At 47.6% G+C, this 16,362-nt stretch overlaps 2 protein-coding genes across 3 annotated transcripts; one reads left to right on the top strand and one right to left on the bottom strand.

Annotated features, from left to right (window-relative positions):
* Positions 1-7,743: 7,743 nt before the first annotated feature.
* On the top strand, positions 7,744-11,086 carry LOC143213447 (3-hydroxyacyl-CoA dehydrogenase type-2). 2 transcript variants are annotated; one of them, XM_076433314.1, is made up of 5 exons: positions 7,744-7,793; positions 8,065-8,156; positions 8,390-8,551; positions 9,200-9,626; positions 9,735-11,086. In XM_076433314.1, the coding sequence occupies exons 2-5, from the start codon at positions 8,142-8,144 to the stop codon at positions 9,935-9,937; spliced, it is 807 nt and encodes a 268-aa protein (XP_076289429.1). In that variant the 5' UTR covers positions 7,744-7,793; positions 8,065-8,141; the 3' UTR covers positions 9,938-11,086. The 2 variants fall into 2 exon arrangements, with proteins under 2 accessions (XP_076289429.1, XP_076289427.1); XM_076433312.1 differs by having other exon boundaries at positions 9,200-11,086.
* Positions 11,087-11,625: 539 nt separating this feature from the next.
* LOC143213584 (uncharacterized) lies at positions 11,626-14,078 on the bottom strand. Its single transcript, XM_076433583.1, has 3 exons — positions 13,933-14,078; positions 13,230-13,692; positions 11,626-12,765 (listed from the first exon to the last, which is right to left on the bottom strand). Exons 1-3 carry the CDS (start codon positions 14,014-14,016, stop codon positions 11,705-11,707), a joined length of 1,608 nt encoding a protein of 535 aa, XP_076289698.1. The 5' UTR covers positions 14,017-14,078; the 3' UTR covers positions 11,626-11,704.
* Between the last annotated feature and the right edge of the window lie 2,284 nt (positions 14,079-16,362).

The following is a 16,362-nucleotide window of genomic DNA, read 5'->3' as shown; positions in this document are numbered from 1 at the left end:
ACGAACAATAGGGCTCGACTGTGACCCCTATCTTTAACGGTAGCCGCCGCGCGCCGGAGCGACGGATGAAATCGAATTCCTCGAACATTGCCGTGGTAGAACTGGAACCAGTCCGTAGATAACCCTAACCGCGCTGCTTAATATTCCTTTCGATCAGCAGTCAACTGACCCTCTCGGATTTCACGAGATAACGTCCGGTTTCGGAATGCTATGTCTGATAAATCGCCCCTGTTGCGGACGATCATTATTCCGGGCGTGCCCTCAGATACACCGCTCGATACGATTTAAATAGATAGTAATGGTTTACGTATACCGGGGCATGAAAAATACTTTTGCTAGCTGTAACCTTATCTGATCAGATGGCAGACCACTAATTTCACTTGTTGACCGTTAATATCCTGGAAAAGAACCCCGAAAATATGACAGAGGTGTCTCAATGATCTGAGAGCCACTCACCTGTGGATTCAATGGGGGTGGTTTCCGCAGGATCCGCTAAAAACTGAAACCAGTGGCCTAAGCGTGGCATCAGTCGACCAGGGACGCATAATCCGCAGGTCGAAGGATATCCGTTAAGTTCTTCTATAATCGTCCGATTATTGGTGAACAGTTTCTCGATGGTGGAGCGAGGGTGCACGGTGGAATCGGGTTTACTATCGACTTTAAATTGTTATTCCCCTTCTATTTCTCTCCTCACCAGTTAGCCCACCTCCGGCACCGCGTCGACGCCATTGAGGAACAATAAATGATTATTGTCGAGACTATTACCGCCGGAGTGGCGAGCAGGCCCCATTGGAACTGTTCAGTGGTCAGTTTCTCTCGGTGCATGTGGTCTTGTGTGTACAAGCAACGCGCGTATACGTGCTACCATTATTTCTCGTATCTCGCGAGTCCATGCACAACCCACCCACCACTACCAACCGGCACTGCCACACCGCCGGCACCACCACCTACCGCTCCTCTTCGGTCTTTCATTTTCCCTCAGCCTCTCCCCCTCAAACCGCCACCTCTTTCTCCCTCTCTTTCCCATACAGAGAAAGAGCAATAGAGAGAGAGAGAGAGAGAGAGAGAGAGAGAGAGAGAGGAGCTCCCTCACCCTACACACCACCCACCTAGCACCAACCCCTAAAATACTGGCGATACGAGCAAATAAACTGCGCTCACTTAATTCGCCACCGGAATCTGTTGTAAGGAAGATAAAGCGATTTTCAGTGAGATTGTTATTGAGTGAATCGACCCGCGAGTAATTATCGCCGGCAGGTTTCCCGAATCGATGCGCCGCGACGCTGGAACCAGCTGCCAAGAAAATTCCGGATCCACCCTGTTGCGGCCTGATAGCGAAAATAAGTTGGCTAGAACCGGCCCACGACCACTATCAATCAGAATATGCGTCTTCGATTTTTATTACCAGCTTCCATTGTATTTTTATTCTGTGGAAAGCGTAAGGCTGCGTCCATTGTATGCAAATAGTTTTAATTTTTAATACTTCGTTCGGCAACGTAGAGGTAGTCGGGAGTTCGAGTAACGGAGGTGTTCGTAGACCTAGAAAAATCGCAGCAATCTGGGGTGCGGAGAAGTTTTAAGTAAATCAAATACGTTAATGTATTCTAACAGCAACGGGACAAGTTTTCACCGGGTGAAGAGGCACCGAGAGAAACGAATACTCAAGCGGCATTGTCAACTTTGGAAATCCTATTAATGTAAAATACCGGAATTCTCCGAATGATCCTTTAGATAGGCTTGTTCCGTATTCAGACTCCCGTGTGTGGCGGACTCAGTCGAAAGAATTTGAATAAAACGAACGACGGATCGTGAAGCCTCTTCGGAAACTTCCAAGGACTAAGATCAGGAACTACCATCAACTGGCATGACCCGGATTTTCCGTAGTTCCAGGTGCAATCAGACCGGCGTTTTCAATTCTTTAAACCTCTTCAGAGTGTCCCCGGGTATCGGGATCTGACTTCTGCTATCCTTTAGGGGGCTTTACATAATCTACGGTCAATACATGCGAGCCGGTCGCGCCCGTCGAAAGTCCCGATTTGTAGAAAACTGTTGTGCAACTCCTTTACATAAGAAAATTTATATTCTTCCTTCTTCCACCTGCGTGAAATCCGACCAAGAAATATCTTGAACGCCGCTTCAACTATTCCGTGTAGTAATACGAATATTTATTCTGTCAAATTTTTATATATTTTGTTTAGAGAATCCATGGGCGGATGCTAAGGTATAAGGAAATACGGGAAACGTGAGGGTTGTTTTGCCGGCTGTCGCCTAGCTGTTCCCTTATTAAGGGCAGAATAACGTATCGGAAGGCAGAACGAACGCGCGATAGGAACAAGCGTTAAAATAGAGACACGACGAGGCAACGGATAGTTGAACGGACGCGAATGAAACGAAAGTAACATAATAAAAGACCTCGGGGAGAGATAAAACGACGAGCGTGGTAATACGGAAGAAAATGTTGCCGGTAAACTGCCACATTTTTTCGCTGCATACTTTTACGTTGTGTTCTCGCGCTTCTTGTTTCTATTTTTGCTCGTCAGTGCGCCGGGGCTTCCTCTGTATGTACGATTCCTTTTTGTCGTCGAGCGTGGTCGTTTGTTGCCTTCGTTCATTGAGAGGAAATATGTCCGGCGGCGGTGTTCCGAAAGCATTATCATTCGGATCAACTGTTTTATCCGGCAACGAAGCGTCCGAATATTCCACAGATTAAACGGGGAACTTGTTTAGCTGGAACACTCAAAATTGACAGTCAAAAAAATTTCACCTGGACAAATTCACCGATAGAACATACCATTCTCACTCGCTGTGAAGGGAGAATCGGAAAAAGTTTCAAATTTCGTCGTTTAAGATATACCGCGATTTCGCAATTTAAAATAAGGTCAAATTAAAAGATGTAAAGACGTAAATTGCAAGATGGCGAAAGAATTTACGCGCTCGGACTAGTGATTATGTTATGTTGGCTTGTTTAACCGTGCCAGGGACGTCCGAAGTTGCGTGAAAATCGTCGCGGAGGATTTCTGAAGTGTCGCAGCTCGTTGCATTCGAAAACTTGTCAGGCGGCGGGGCGTTGTCATTCGAAACTCGGCGCATTTGCCGGGGCAGTCGTTATTGTAACAGCCGGATTTTATGAGGCCGCAATCACAATAACACCGCGAAGACATTAACGAGTCCCAACAATACAGAGAGAGGAGTCAAGCATCACCTCGTTGCTGCTAAAGACAGAAAATATCCCCCCCCCCCACACCCCCGGTGGGTACCCCGCAAACGTTCCAGTTAGAGGACGCTCTAATTACCGCTTCTGGATGTTACAGTATAAAAGAAACCATTCCATGATAAGTGCCACTGCCAGATCCGCGAGGCATCTTCGCCACGGACTTAAATGAACTACAGTAATTATCGAGCCAGGCAGGCTAATTGTCGGAAGCTAGGCTTCGTTAGGGAGTTTCTCACTGTTGATTGACGTTCAATTGTTGGCTGGGTCCGATACTGAAAGCGTCCCCTATTTCTCGTCATCTTCCTACTTTGGCTTCTATTTTGTGGCGACGTCACTATACATAAAAGACTGTGGAACAAATTATTAAAAATTGAACTCCACTGTTTCGATAAATAGGTTTTTCATCGAGAAACAAACGGGGGTTAATAAATTCCGGCATGAACGGGATATTATTTGCGATGACTGCGGGAGTGGTAGGAGGTTCGAAAAATGGGACGTTGAAATAACGAGCCGAGACGCAGCCAATCAGTGCGGGCTCTGGCCCCGAGATTCCCCGATATCCGTCGGAATTACCAACTTCATTTCGCCACAATTCCCTAGCAGACGTCGAAGTAGCAGACACTGGCCCGACCTCATTATATGGCTCCGCGGCAGTCAAAGATAACTTTTCCCAATCCGTGGGGCTCGTTGGTTGACGCCCTGGTGTCCCGATGTTCCTTGGGTTCTGGGGGCGGAGGAAGGCGAGGGGTGGGGGGGGGGGTGGGAGCATTGTAATCATCGAGTAGTCGGTAACCCCGTTAGACCTATCTCGCCCGGGTCTTAATGTTGTTCGGCTGGAATTGAAAAGAATCTCGAAGGGGTTCGATGATGCTCGGGGAGGAAGATGGGTCAAAGGGCGAAGGGAGAGAAGTTGCCCGAGCCTAAACCGAAGAAGAGGGACAAGAATGCCAAGCCGAATTCAAAGGGGAGGAAGAGGCCGTAGGATGAGGATACTCTCGCTAGAGAAAAGATGAGGCAGTTGATGGTGGGGATGGGACCGATGGGGGATGGTTCGGGGATAAGGGTGAGCGCAGAGGTTCGAAGCTCGATTATGTGATATAAAGTTGCCAGTAAGGCGGATAAGGAAGGAGGGCCAAAGAGAGATGCACCCTCTCGTTGATTGAGCCGCCACCTTCAACGTGCCGCGAACACATGTGCTGGTGGCAACACTCTGATTGGAAGCCAGATGGGCTCTTCAGCCTCTCACCTTCGCGTACGCTCCCTCTAACGTCCCCCTTTGAACACCGCGTCGCCTCAGTCTCTCTCCCTACCAACGTTTCCATCTCCGGCATCTTTTTCTTCTACGACACCTGAAATACACCCCCCTTTTGCAAAATACCAAGCTATCGTCCCGGTAAATGCTGACTCGTCTCCCCACCGCCGCGCCGCGATTAGATCGACGAGAACTCCGGATGAACGCGCAAAATGAGGAAACAGAGTCGATATTGTCTCCTTCGGAAGCCTAACTTCGCGCGATGGCAACGCTCGTTCACACCTGGATCGACTCGTTCCGAAACCAAGCTGATGCTAATGTATCGAGTGTTAAATCTTTCTGAGATCTTGCTAACAATAACGTAATTTTCAGTGGCCCCTTTCCTGACCAGAAGGCCAATATTACCAGCGCCATTTGTGCCCTTTCGACTGACAATTTGCATAATAATTAGCCCGTTGTACGTTCCACTTTCGAATAGGTTTCTCATTGAAGAGAAATACGTTTCCCTAAGCCCTTCAGACGCACTCCGAATAATATTCTCCATCTGTTTATCGTTCCTCTAAGGAAACTGTGTCAGTTGCGATCGAGGGATAGGTTAAGTAACCAAGCAATGGTCCTCAGTCTCGTCCATTAGCATTATATAAAAACGCAACGGGCCAGTTCACGCGTTACCTCGTTTACCATCGAAAGAGTTTTCGAAGAATCTTCCCGAGCGAATTCGTTGTTTCTTTATCATGTAAATCAAGGGGCCCGGCTCTCTCGTTCACATTTAAACGAGTCCACTCGTCGTATGGTAATCCAAGGTGGCCCCCTCTCGTCCGATACAAAAGTTTCGTATGGACGATATATTGTGTGCACCTTCGCGAGAACGTTGATCAAAAGTGCCTGGTGAACTGTGCATAAACTGTGAGTGGTTATTTAAATATACCAACTGTGATTTCAGAGCAGGCTATACGGAGCAGGCTTGTCTGTCAGCTTTGTGCAGCGTGGTAAAAGAAGATAGTCGATTCTATAGTTTGACTTCGCTGCAATGAGACATTGTACCTAGAACGTTGAGAAAAGTAGACTAAAGGACATTTTCCAAACAAAACCGAGCCAGTACACGTCTTCGGAGATCACTGCAGGGTACAGCGACGACTGACAGCAATCACCAGGATTCATCAGATCCCCTAAAATCGCCAGACAGGGTCTCCATCCTGTGGGGACCCTAAAAATCGGAATCTCTCGGCACCGCAAGAAACAGCAGGCGATTAGTGTGGGCGCGGATGACGTCGGTAGGTCTCGAAGCCGAAGGTAAGCGAGCTTGTTAGGATGGGTGGACGAGTTCGAAGGTTTTCGCGGCTAATGAAGGAGCGAGAGCGATGGAGAGGTAGATGGAGAGAGAGAGAGAGAGAGAGAGAGACTCTGGGTTAGATAGAGAGGATGGAGGGAGGGTTCGAGGTAGCAGGACATGAGGGACAGTTCACCAGCTTTACCCGCCGGCAATCCCTAGAGGTGGCAGTCCCGTTGCAAGCTGAACCTAGTCTGTGGTTGCTGGCTTGTTAGATCCAGTTTGGGGTTGGTACGGTCTGAAGAGGGGGTTGGCCAGCGGAGGGCGCCACTCTTCAGTAGACCGCAATCGGGTATGCAATTTACGTGGTGTCCGACCTCTGCGACCTCTCTCTCTCCCTCTCTCTTTCTCTCTCTCTCTCTCTCTGTCTCCATCAACCCCTTATTCCGGCGTGCTCACGTCCCGACCTCAGCATCCTACGTTTCATCCCTCCGCGCGAGACTCATTTCTACCCCTTTTGCGCGTTTTTCCAGGATTCGCAGCCGTGTGCAAAACGAAGGTGCCAGCCAGGTAGCAGAGGAGAGCTGTCTTCCGTCGCTCGATACGCAACAGAACCGTCTGTACGTCTGTCTGTCTGTCTCTCTGTATTTACGTGTGTGTATGTATGTACGTGTGGGCGGCGAGCAGTCAGCTCGCTAGGCAGCTGAATATTGCCGGTTTAAGGGACGATTGGTCCAGAGGGGTAGAGAGGGCTCCTACGGATATGGCGGAAGGAACGAAAGCCGATGGCTGTCGCGAGCAGAAGCTCCGACGGCGGTTAGGGTACCGCTCTCCGGGTTTTCTTCCAATGAAAACACCGTAAGATTTCTCCTGGCCGAGGGTTTACTGAACGCCGGTAATGACGCCCAGGAAATTGGAAGTAGCGAAGAATTGAAATTGCTCGAGCATACGAACTAACAATTCGTCGGGGGCCCCCGAGAGTGTTGCTACACGTCGCGCTCGTAGATCGTTCCCCTGTTAACAACCCGTCCTCGTGCCACGCGATTGCGACTTCCACCGTTGCTGGATTTGATCGAACCGTTTGTTGCTCGAAACCTTTAATAAGATTTCCCAGCAATGAAAATTTTATTGGTCACGCTGGCGAGAAAAATATTTCTGGGTTTCTTCGAGCGTTTTGTTCGATATAGAAACCTCAGGGTCTGAAACGATGAATATTTAATGGTAAGCTGATTTAGTTGGATTCCACCGTTCGAATGTGAATTTAATTTTAGGTTCAAGAGACGAGAGAGAGAGAGAGAGGATAAGTTAACGTTTGTCGAATGCATGAATTTCACGACTTCCAGCGAGAGAGGTTTTGATTGGAACCGATTTCGATGGATTTAATTTCAGGATGGGGACACACAGGGCGAAGACAATGGTCGAGATCGATGAAGCAGAGTGTCAGAAGGTGTCCCAGGCACCAGGTGTTATAAAGGTCTCAGGTTGTTCGACACGTTCCAATGTAAATGTCAGGTCGAGCGTTCCTACCTCGCGTAATGCGCATGTTAATCGGCCGGGGCTACGTCGAGCAACGGTACCAACGGCATAATTCGCTCAATTTACAAGCCTTATCACAACCGTTGCATTTAATCGCCGCGAATTAGGTTACATGGTCCGCCTGACGTTGCCGCCTTACCAGATCGATGCTCCCTACGAATTTTCGCATCGCGAAACCCTGTTCCTCGAATACAACAATTTACCTTCTTGTTACTTCAACTAGAAAACTGAACAAAACATTTGTCTAAGATTCTGTGAAATTAGCAATAAAACGTCCACACGTAAAATTTTACGTACAGAATAAGTACGAATAAAATAAAGTAGTGTTGAAAATGGAAGCCAACTTTTCATCGTATAAAAAAAATAAAAGCAATGCCATCTCTACAGGAAAGACGAAATTACTTTGCGAACAACTTAATAGAATGACAGTCGTCCCTTTTCAACCGCTGTTTCGATAGAACTGTCATTTGACGATGCCTACTGATTGATTAAATAATTCGATGAAGATATAGGAAAGCCTGGTAAGCGAAGGTTATTTCGTTTTGACAATAAATGTTTGATCAATGGAGCGCATTCGTCTATAAACTACGGGGCGGAGGCAGCAGAGATTTCGTTCTCCATTAAAAATAATTGCATCGTGTAATAAGTACTCGAGAGAAAGAGAGAGAGAGAGAGAGAGAGAGAGAGAGAGAGAGAGAGAGAAGGGAAAACAGGGAAGGAACTCGATTCATCGGATTTTTAAAGTTTTTCTTAGAATGTTCGAAGCACTCGACTAACTTGAAATCTTCTTAGACGAAACGAGGGAAAGTTAAGGAACAAGGGAAATCCAATTTCAGCTCCGCGGTGTGTAATAACCAAGGAATGTCAAAATGGCGAAAATGCAGGTAACATTATGATAATTCGGCTTCTTAAATTTCTTTAAAATCTCGTTATTCAAATCTTCGTTGAATTATTAAACGATAGCAACAGTGTCAGCGAAATAATAGATCCTTAAAGACCCACCGACTAAATTTCTACACGAATACATAGAATTTCAGAGCTTCTGTATGTATCCGGAGAAGGATCTACAAACTTATTTATTGATCCTGAATTTATTTACATCGAATGTTCTTTCCAGCATATTGTTGCTTACATAACCGGCGGCGCGCACGGTATAGGAAAAGCTGTTGCCGAGAAAATCTACTGCCAAGGTGGTAAAGTAGTGCTAGCCGACATATCCTGCACTGGAATTAAAGTTGCCGAGAGTCTGGGCGACAGAGCTTTATTTTCGTGTACCGACGTAAGTCGAGTTTGTTATAAAACTACACTCAATATCATTTCTACGGATAAGGCTCTCCGTTATGCCACATAAAATGGCATTACGATGAAAGTTCGCTTTCGACGCTCTGTTCAAAAACGTTTCTGGAAGACGATCGCGCTCGCTCGTAACTTACTTTGATCTTAAACTACATCCTCTAAAACAAACCAAAACTTACAGCGTCCTTAAAACACACCCACTCCGACAACACATTTTTATTTCCACTTTTATTCTTATTTTTCTGAGGACCCAAACAACCAGAAGTAATTTTCATATAAGAACCAAGGAAGGATGAGGGATGTACAGTGACTCCCACTAATATTCGGACACTCTTAAAAACACCGTAACTTTTCCAATATTGGACTATGCGATTTGAACTTCTTTGGAAAGCTAGAGCAATAAGTTTACTACAGGATGTGAAAACAAATTTTTTCAAAAATTGCATTTGACTATACTAAATGTTGCATTTTACAACTTTTTTATGCGGGTCTATATTGAAATTTTGAAAAATGTGTTTTATAGATCTGTGTGGGTTATATGAATTGTGAAAGTTTCATCGAAATCGGTGGGGGGGGGGTGATTTTGCGCAGTTTTCTTTGAGAAAAATGGATTTATGAGGCCGTTTCGTAGGTGAGGGCGGAAAAGGACGTAATGGAGAGCATAAAGTGCGTGAAAGAGAAATTCGGCGGGGTGAACGTGCTCGTGAATGCGGCGGGGATGGCCTCGGTGTTCCCCGTGTACGATTTCAAGAAGAAAAAGCCACATTCGATGGACGCGTACAGGTGCATGTTCGACACGAACGTGTGGGGCGTTTTCAACGTGACCCGGTTAATGGCTCCCTTAATGGCAGAAAATAAACCGGATGCGCATAAACAGAGGGGTGTCATTATCAATCTCTCGAGCTCGATGGCGTGTGAAGCGCCACCGGAATTTGTCGTTTACGGTGGCTCGAAAGCAGCGGTCGCCGGTATGACAATGCCTATGGCCAGAGGGCTCGCGCAAAAAGGAATACGAGTCGTCGGCGTATGCCCCGGATACATAGACAGCCCCATGACGGGTAAGACCATAGATTCTTATCTCTCCAGCCCAATCAACGTCCCATTTCTCTCCCTAAACACGATGATTTTGTTTCCTTTACATTTATCATTTGCATTCTCCTCTTCAGCTCCACAGAAACCAGAAATAAAGAAAAGAAACATACAAATGATGCTCACTCCCAGACGCTACGGCTGTTGCGAGGAGGTCGCCCACCTGATTCAAGCATGCATCGAGAATCCTCTAATCAATGGAAACAATATCCGCATTGACATGGGATACAGATACAATCAGACAGACGACGGCCAAAAAGATGACGCGAAAAGTTCTTAAACACGATTCGCTGTTTGACGAACGATTACTGATTTTGTTAATCTTATCGAGTTAAGCGTCTGTCCAGGGAAATGTGACTGGCACGATCAAAGTGCAGTGAAGCAAATGCTGAACGCGTTCATTCCTGTATTATAAAATGCACCTGGTTTTCGAGTTGCCGCGATTACACGAAAATTCTCAATCCGTTAGGAAAAGCGGTGAAAAATTGTGATAAAATTAAACAAATTACGTAGAATGTAAATATTCTAGGAGGGAAGAGATGTTTGGGTTTCGCGTTAGAATAGTTCCGAGTGCAAAGGGCTGCTATGCGCGATCAGCAGTAATCTGCGAGAAGGCGAACTCGTTTTTCTTCGGTGAAACTGTTAACCCTTGGCACTCGAGACACAGAGTCACCACTAAAAATTGCTGTACCATTATTCGAAGTATTGTTTAATATTAAAATAAAATTTTAAAAAATCACAAGGAATGGAAATATTCTAGGACAGAAGGAATGTTTAATTTTCGAGTGCAAAGGATTAATTGGGGCAGCCTGAGCAGGTGTGTGGATGGCCGGACTGAACTGTCCGAGTCGCTGCCATTCACTCCTAACAATCTGTACGCGGGCGTGATAAAATTGTCACCTTGCGTGCATAAAACATGAGGATATTCGAGGACGCGGGGAACGCGGTTCTCGTGTACCGCAAATCTACACGCGGAAATATGAAAGAAGCTCTCGACTGTATGTAGTTCTCGCGTGGGCGTCGATGCCGATGCCTGTAGGGTTGTCGATGGAGGCTCGGTAGGTGTTGGAGAGAGAAGAACGAAACGAGGGCGAGAGGAGAAGGAGAGGAGGTGAGGCAACCGAGAGAAAACGAATGGTGCGGGAAAGGAAAGGGTCGCTCGAGCGCATATTTCCACCTTGCCGCCTCCATCGTGAGCGTTAAAATACATTTTCCAAGGAAGTGTCGTCACGGGAGGGCCTCCAGCTGCTGGTCGTGATATTCTACATGCGTAATGCTCACGCGGATATTTCCATACATAAATTTCATCCGGGAGAAAGTAGGTGGCGGCGCGGTGCGGTTGCACGTCTTCGCTGATGATGCCGTCTTCAGGACGTGCTCGAGAATCCGCTGGCTGATCGCGCGTCGAGCAACGCTTACGTCCGCTATCGTTCCTGTCGTTACGCGAGCCGTGTAAAAATGTTTCCCGGAAAACTTCCCGCCTATCTAATATTCATCGATACGGACCGGCAAACGCGAACCGATTCCCCGCTGGCTTACAGAACCGTCCGGGCAGTCGTTGCACAGCTTCTCTTCCGATGCCAAGTTCACGCAAACTATGAAATACGCGGCACTGTCGCGTAAACACATACGTTTCACTAAGATCTGAACGAAACTTGTTTCGCAATTTGACATCTCTGCCGGAGCCCTTGGCCCTTTGCACGCGATTGGCGATAGAAATGGGAGAGGGATTCTGGAGAGTATTTAAGCTTAAAACTCGATTTATGCTTCTACAACCCATCTTTCCAAACTTGTAACGATTTAGCGTGCCAATATATTTTGGTGTCGCTGCAGGTGAACTTTTACGTGTTCCTTCATTTACCTTGATTTACCTAGAGGAAGTTAATACTGACAGTAGGTTAGCCCTTTGCACTTAACTGGGGATGGAAAAGGTATTGGGACCATTCAGCAACAAATCACAACCACATTATCAATTCAATGCTTCTATATTTTCTATAATGTACACGTTGCAAGCCAATTTTGTACTGGTTCCTGGCAAACTTCGGATTTAAAGAAGGGCGCGTACTCCATCGGCAACTTGGTCGGACATAACAGCCAGCAGGCTGCTGACAATGCTTCCGACAACGGTCGCAGCTTCCTTCAACACAGCTTCAGCTACAGGAGCAATAACAAGAGCGCTCTGGGCCACGAAGACGTACACCTGCACGATGATGTTAACCAGGTTGACAATGCCTGCAGCTGGATTCGCGCTGGCGATAGCGGCGTTGAGAGCAATTTGGATAGCCTTCTCGATGGTGGGTGCTCCGGCGGCGACAATCTGGATGACGTGGTCCCTGGCACGCCCGATGGCGCTAGCCAATCCTGGCAAGGCAGGTAGTTTGTCGAGAGGAGTCAGGTCCTGTATCTTGGGGATAGGTTTGACGATCGCGTTGAAGTCAACGGAGCCCAGAGCTTTTCCCAAGTTGCGTACTTTGCCGTCGCTGAGCACTTGGTCGACGCTGATGCCGGTAGAGAGGGAGAAGTCGACGTCCCTCGCAATCCTGACCTGGACGTCCCTCGATATGGTGCGAACTGGTCGAGTTGGTCTGGGTGGCGGAGTCGATGGTCCTTCCGGACGAGTTGGTCTGGGTGGCGCAGACGATGGTGGGTTCGGACGAGTTGGTCTGGGTGGCAACGTCGATGGTCCCTGCGAAGATGTTGGTCTGGGCCCCTGTGTAGTAGTTGGTTGGGGTCCGTGCGAAGAAGTTGGCTTGGGCCCCTGTGTAGTAGTTGGTTGGGGTCCGTGCGAAGAAGTTGGCTTGGGGCCCTGTGTAGTAGTTGGTTTGGGTCCGTGCGAAGAAGTTGGCTTGGGGCGCTGCGTCGTAGTTGGTTTGGGTCCGTGCGAAGAAGTTGGCTTGGGGTGACGCGTCGTAGTTGGTTTGTGTCCGTGCGAAGAAGTTGGCTTGGGGCGCTGCGTCGTAGTTGGTTTGTGTCCGTGCGAAGAAGTTGGCTTGGGGCGACGCGTCGTAGTTGGTTTGTGTCCGTGCGAAGGAGTTGGCTTGGGGCGATGCGTGGGTCGGTGTTGCGGATTGCTTGGTTGCGGTCGATGGTCCTGCGCAGACGAATCACCTGGGCACGTCGTGCTTGGTTTAGAACTTTGCAAAATTGGCGAGCTAACCAAGAAAGGGTGCAGACGAGCTGAGGATGTGAGAGGGCCAACGAGAAAGATGATGATAAGTCTCTGTTGGATGAAGCTTATGGGAGCTAGAACATCGGTGCGGTTCGTATGTCTGCAAGACCTCGGATAGACGAGTTTGGGTAGAACGTAACACCAAGCAGATGAAGCTGTAGTCTCATAGTCCAACGGCGAAAATGTTGTGGATGGAGTACCGTGGAAGCTGTGCTTTTTGGAATCAATAACCGCTGAAGCTGTGCTAGGAGGATGCTGAAGAAGCCAGGAGGTACGGGGAATATTCGGAGACTATCAGAGGTTCGGCGATAATTTAAAAAGTAGCTGTTACGTCGGCGAAAAACCCGACAAGACGAAGTGCCAGTCGTTTATGCACGTTGTCCCTTGGACGGTGACGACTGACCTGATATCTGATTTTGAATATTCTTCAGGAATTTGTCGACTCCACGGGCGATTGTCTGGATCAATTGGGCTTTCAGTTTTAGGGGTTCCAACAAGGCACTGCCGATGTTTCCAGCCATATTTTCGACATCATGGACAACGCTCTGCGCTAGGTCGACGGCCAATTCAGGGACGGTTGGGCCGTCCGGGTTCAAATTTTCAGGGTGGAGAACCTCGCCCAAGAAATTCCTGATTTCTTTTGTTACAGTGTCGAACACTGCTGAGCCGATATTGAGCGGCAACAGCGCTATCGATCCGATTCCTCCCGCGGCGTTCGCAATATCGTCGACCAATCGTTCAGCCAAATTATTGGCAATGTCCGAAGGCTTTTGGTCTTCTTCGGAAGAAGACCTAGAGCTGGAAGAATCATCGTTACCCTTGATCCCCGGAATATTGCCCAAAATCGAGGAGCCTGCATTGAGTGCCTGTGAAAGCAAGAACTCGTTTAATAAAAGGTAACAGAAGGAGGAAAGTACTAATTGCATTCTAATGCATGAAAATTGAAGTGTCTTTCTATGAAATATCGATGGTGCAGATCCTACTCTGTCAATATGAAACGCCAAAAAGTAATTCGAAAGTACCAATTCAGGATAGATATTCATTTAGTAGTAATCGATGCACAGTGAAGAAAAAAGCGGAAGAATGGTAATTTAGAGAAGACTTACCGATTGCGGAGAAGGAATTGATGGAATCTGCAGAGCGCACGTAGCGCCAGCGAAAGCTAGAATGCACAGTACTGTTACACGCATCTTGATTCTGCGTCTGCTGCTGCTGCTGCTGCTACTTGACTTCTACAACGAATTCGCTGGTATTTATACGGGGACAGTGAATGGTGGGTGATCCATTTACTAAAACTAATGATAAGACAAATAATGATCTAGCAGCTGCGTTCAGCAATTAACGGCAAACAATGACACGGGCATAACAAATGATTTCCGTAAGCTGACTTCCGTAATCTATTCTGACATTGGGAATGTTCGTTTATCAATAGATGACTATTACGCGACTTACAGTAGTCTTTGCTGTACGACGTAACTAGCGCCCGACGCGTTACACACGTGGCGGGAATAATGAATGCAACCAGTTGCAGTCTGCCATCAATTGTCGTCAGAGTCGCTCACTCGACGCAAACGTCTTACTTTAATAGGGAATAGGGTTTACACTTCTTAATCAGTTTTTATTTCGCCACAAAAAATTTTATCTACGAGTGGAACGATGAGGAATAAATGCACTTTGCGGAACTGCAATCCCTAATGGGGAATAATCGTCCCTCAAAAATTCAGAAAAAAATTATCAGAAGTACCGCAGGGGGCTTGTGCGACTCTCGCAGCAATTGATAGATTCTTCGGTGGAAAAGGGGTTGCACGCGAATTGGATAGATTCCAAGGGCGAAGTCTCGGGGCATCGGGGGGTTCGCGGTCCCTGTGTCGTTCCATTCATTTCGGATCGCGGCTCTCTTTCGTCGTGCCGAAGATCTGAGGAATAGTTGTGAGTTTAGGGGGCGGCGAGGGGTGATCGTTCGTTCCGCTCGAGATTGCGCGAGACAACGGGGCCCACGGGGACAACAGAACCCTCGAGCGAGCGGAAACGCAGCGGAAAGATTCTGTCCTGGAATTTTCTTCCCGCGGGACGCACGCACTGCAACCCATCTAGGAAGGAACTTTGTTAGAATCGTTGGACGGGCGAAAGTTGATCGTTGCGTAACCGTCAAGGAATACCCGGCATCGTTTACGAATCGGTGGACCGCTGACAGGAAAACTTTTCGAAGCCGGGATGCCACGTGCTCACTTCCTTGTGGAAATTCCACGATCCTCCGAAGATTCCGCGTCTACATCGCTCTTACTGCTTGCTGGAGAATTCCGGTACAACTTCCGGCAGGAATTTCAATTGGGAGTCGTGCCGTATATTCGCGATATTCCCGGGATTAAGCGGATGAAAAATCAGGCTCGATCGCTGCCGTCTCCCGAGATCAGATTTCAATTAATCTGGAGCGATCTTTGTTGCCTCGTTAGCGGGAGCATTTTCAAGCTGTCGGTAGGAAATGATTTTCATGGGCTATTTTAATGGACGTGGTGCAATAAGTGACGCAGCTGTTGGAACCGCTTCTCACCGCTCTTCCATGCAAAGGGGATGCTAACGCACAAAAGTGTAGATTCATCCGTCTCTCGCAACTCTTACAGCTTTCCCCTTTCTCTAGTCTAGATGGTATTCCTTGTCATGAATGATGTATCGATATAGCTGGAACTACCGAATACAAGCCTGCAACAATGAGTCTTCGTGTGAGCTGTAAATGAGTGCAATTTATGCGTTCGTGGCTCGTACTATCACTTTGTACATACAATCCGATCGAATCTTCTATTGTTGGTACAGCTCTAACAAATTGCAAAAATACATAGTGGATAAACCAAATAAATTCTGAAACGATTTATGATCCTCCAGCAAACCGAGAAAAGTTTAATTATGCGGAGCTAAATAGTTATGCAGAATATTTATGAAGGCAGATACTGGATTGCCAAAAATAATTTCATAGTTGAAGCATCGTGATTTCGTTCGGTGTCTAATTTTCGTGGCGTCATCTCGCACGAGGAAAGGCAAGGTCGGTCGCACGTGTTCCTCTTAAAAACTGCAATTCCCTTGGCGGATCTGTCAGCAGCAGCCGAGCATCTTCGCAGTGCCAAATAATATGTACAGAACAAGCGCCGTGGGACGCATAATCAGGGTCGGGCACGTGTGCCGGATTCGTGGAAGAAGAGATAGAGAAATGGGGGGAGAAAGAGAGAGGGAGAGAACGAGAAAGAAAACATATCTCAATCGTCGCGAGGCCTCGGGGATGATGCACACGTGTTCGTTCGACGCCCACACCCTTTTCAGGGGACGTCTCCAGCGACGCGGGGCGTCCCGATGACAATCGATGCCCGTCCCGTTCGGTATTTAATACGTTCTCGTCTGTCATCGACGGATTTGATAACGCATCGGGGCCGCCTTACACGGCTGGGGAAAAAAGAAACGGGGAAGATGGGGCGCAGAGGTTTTCTCGCGACAAGAAAAGGGTTCGCGCGTAGAAGGATGCCTTTTGATTTATGTAGTCGCGTCTG

The sequence above is a fragment of the Lasioglossum baleicum genome, chromosome 11 (assembly GCF_051020765.1).
Source record: "Lasioglossum baleicum chromosome 11, iyLasBale1, whole genome shotgun sequence".
In the NCBI taxonomy this organism is placed as follows: domain Eukaryota; kingdom Metazoa; phylum Arthropoda; class Insecta; order Hymenoptera; family Halictidae; genus Lasioglossum; species Lasioglossum baleicum.
Note: the sequence above shows the minus strand (reverse complement) of the source record. Positions and strands in the feature narration are given on the sequence as shown.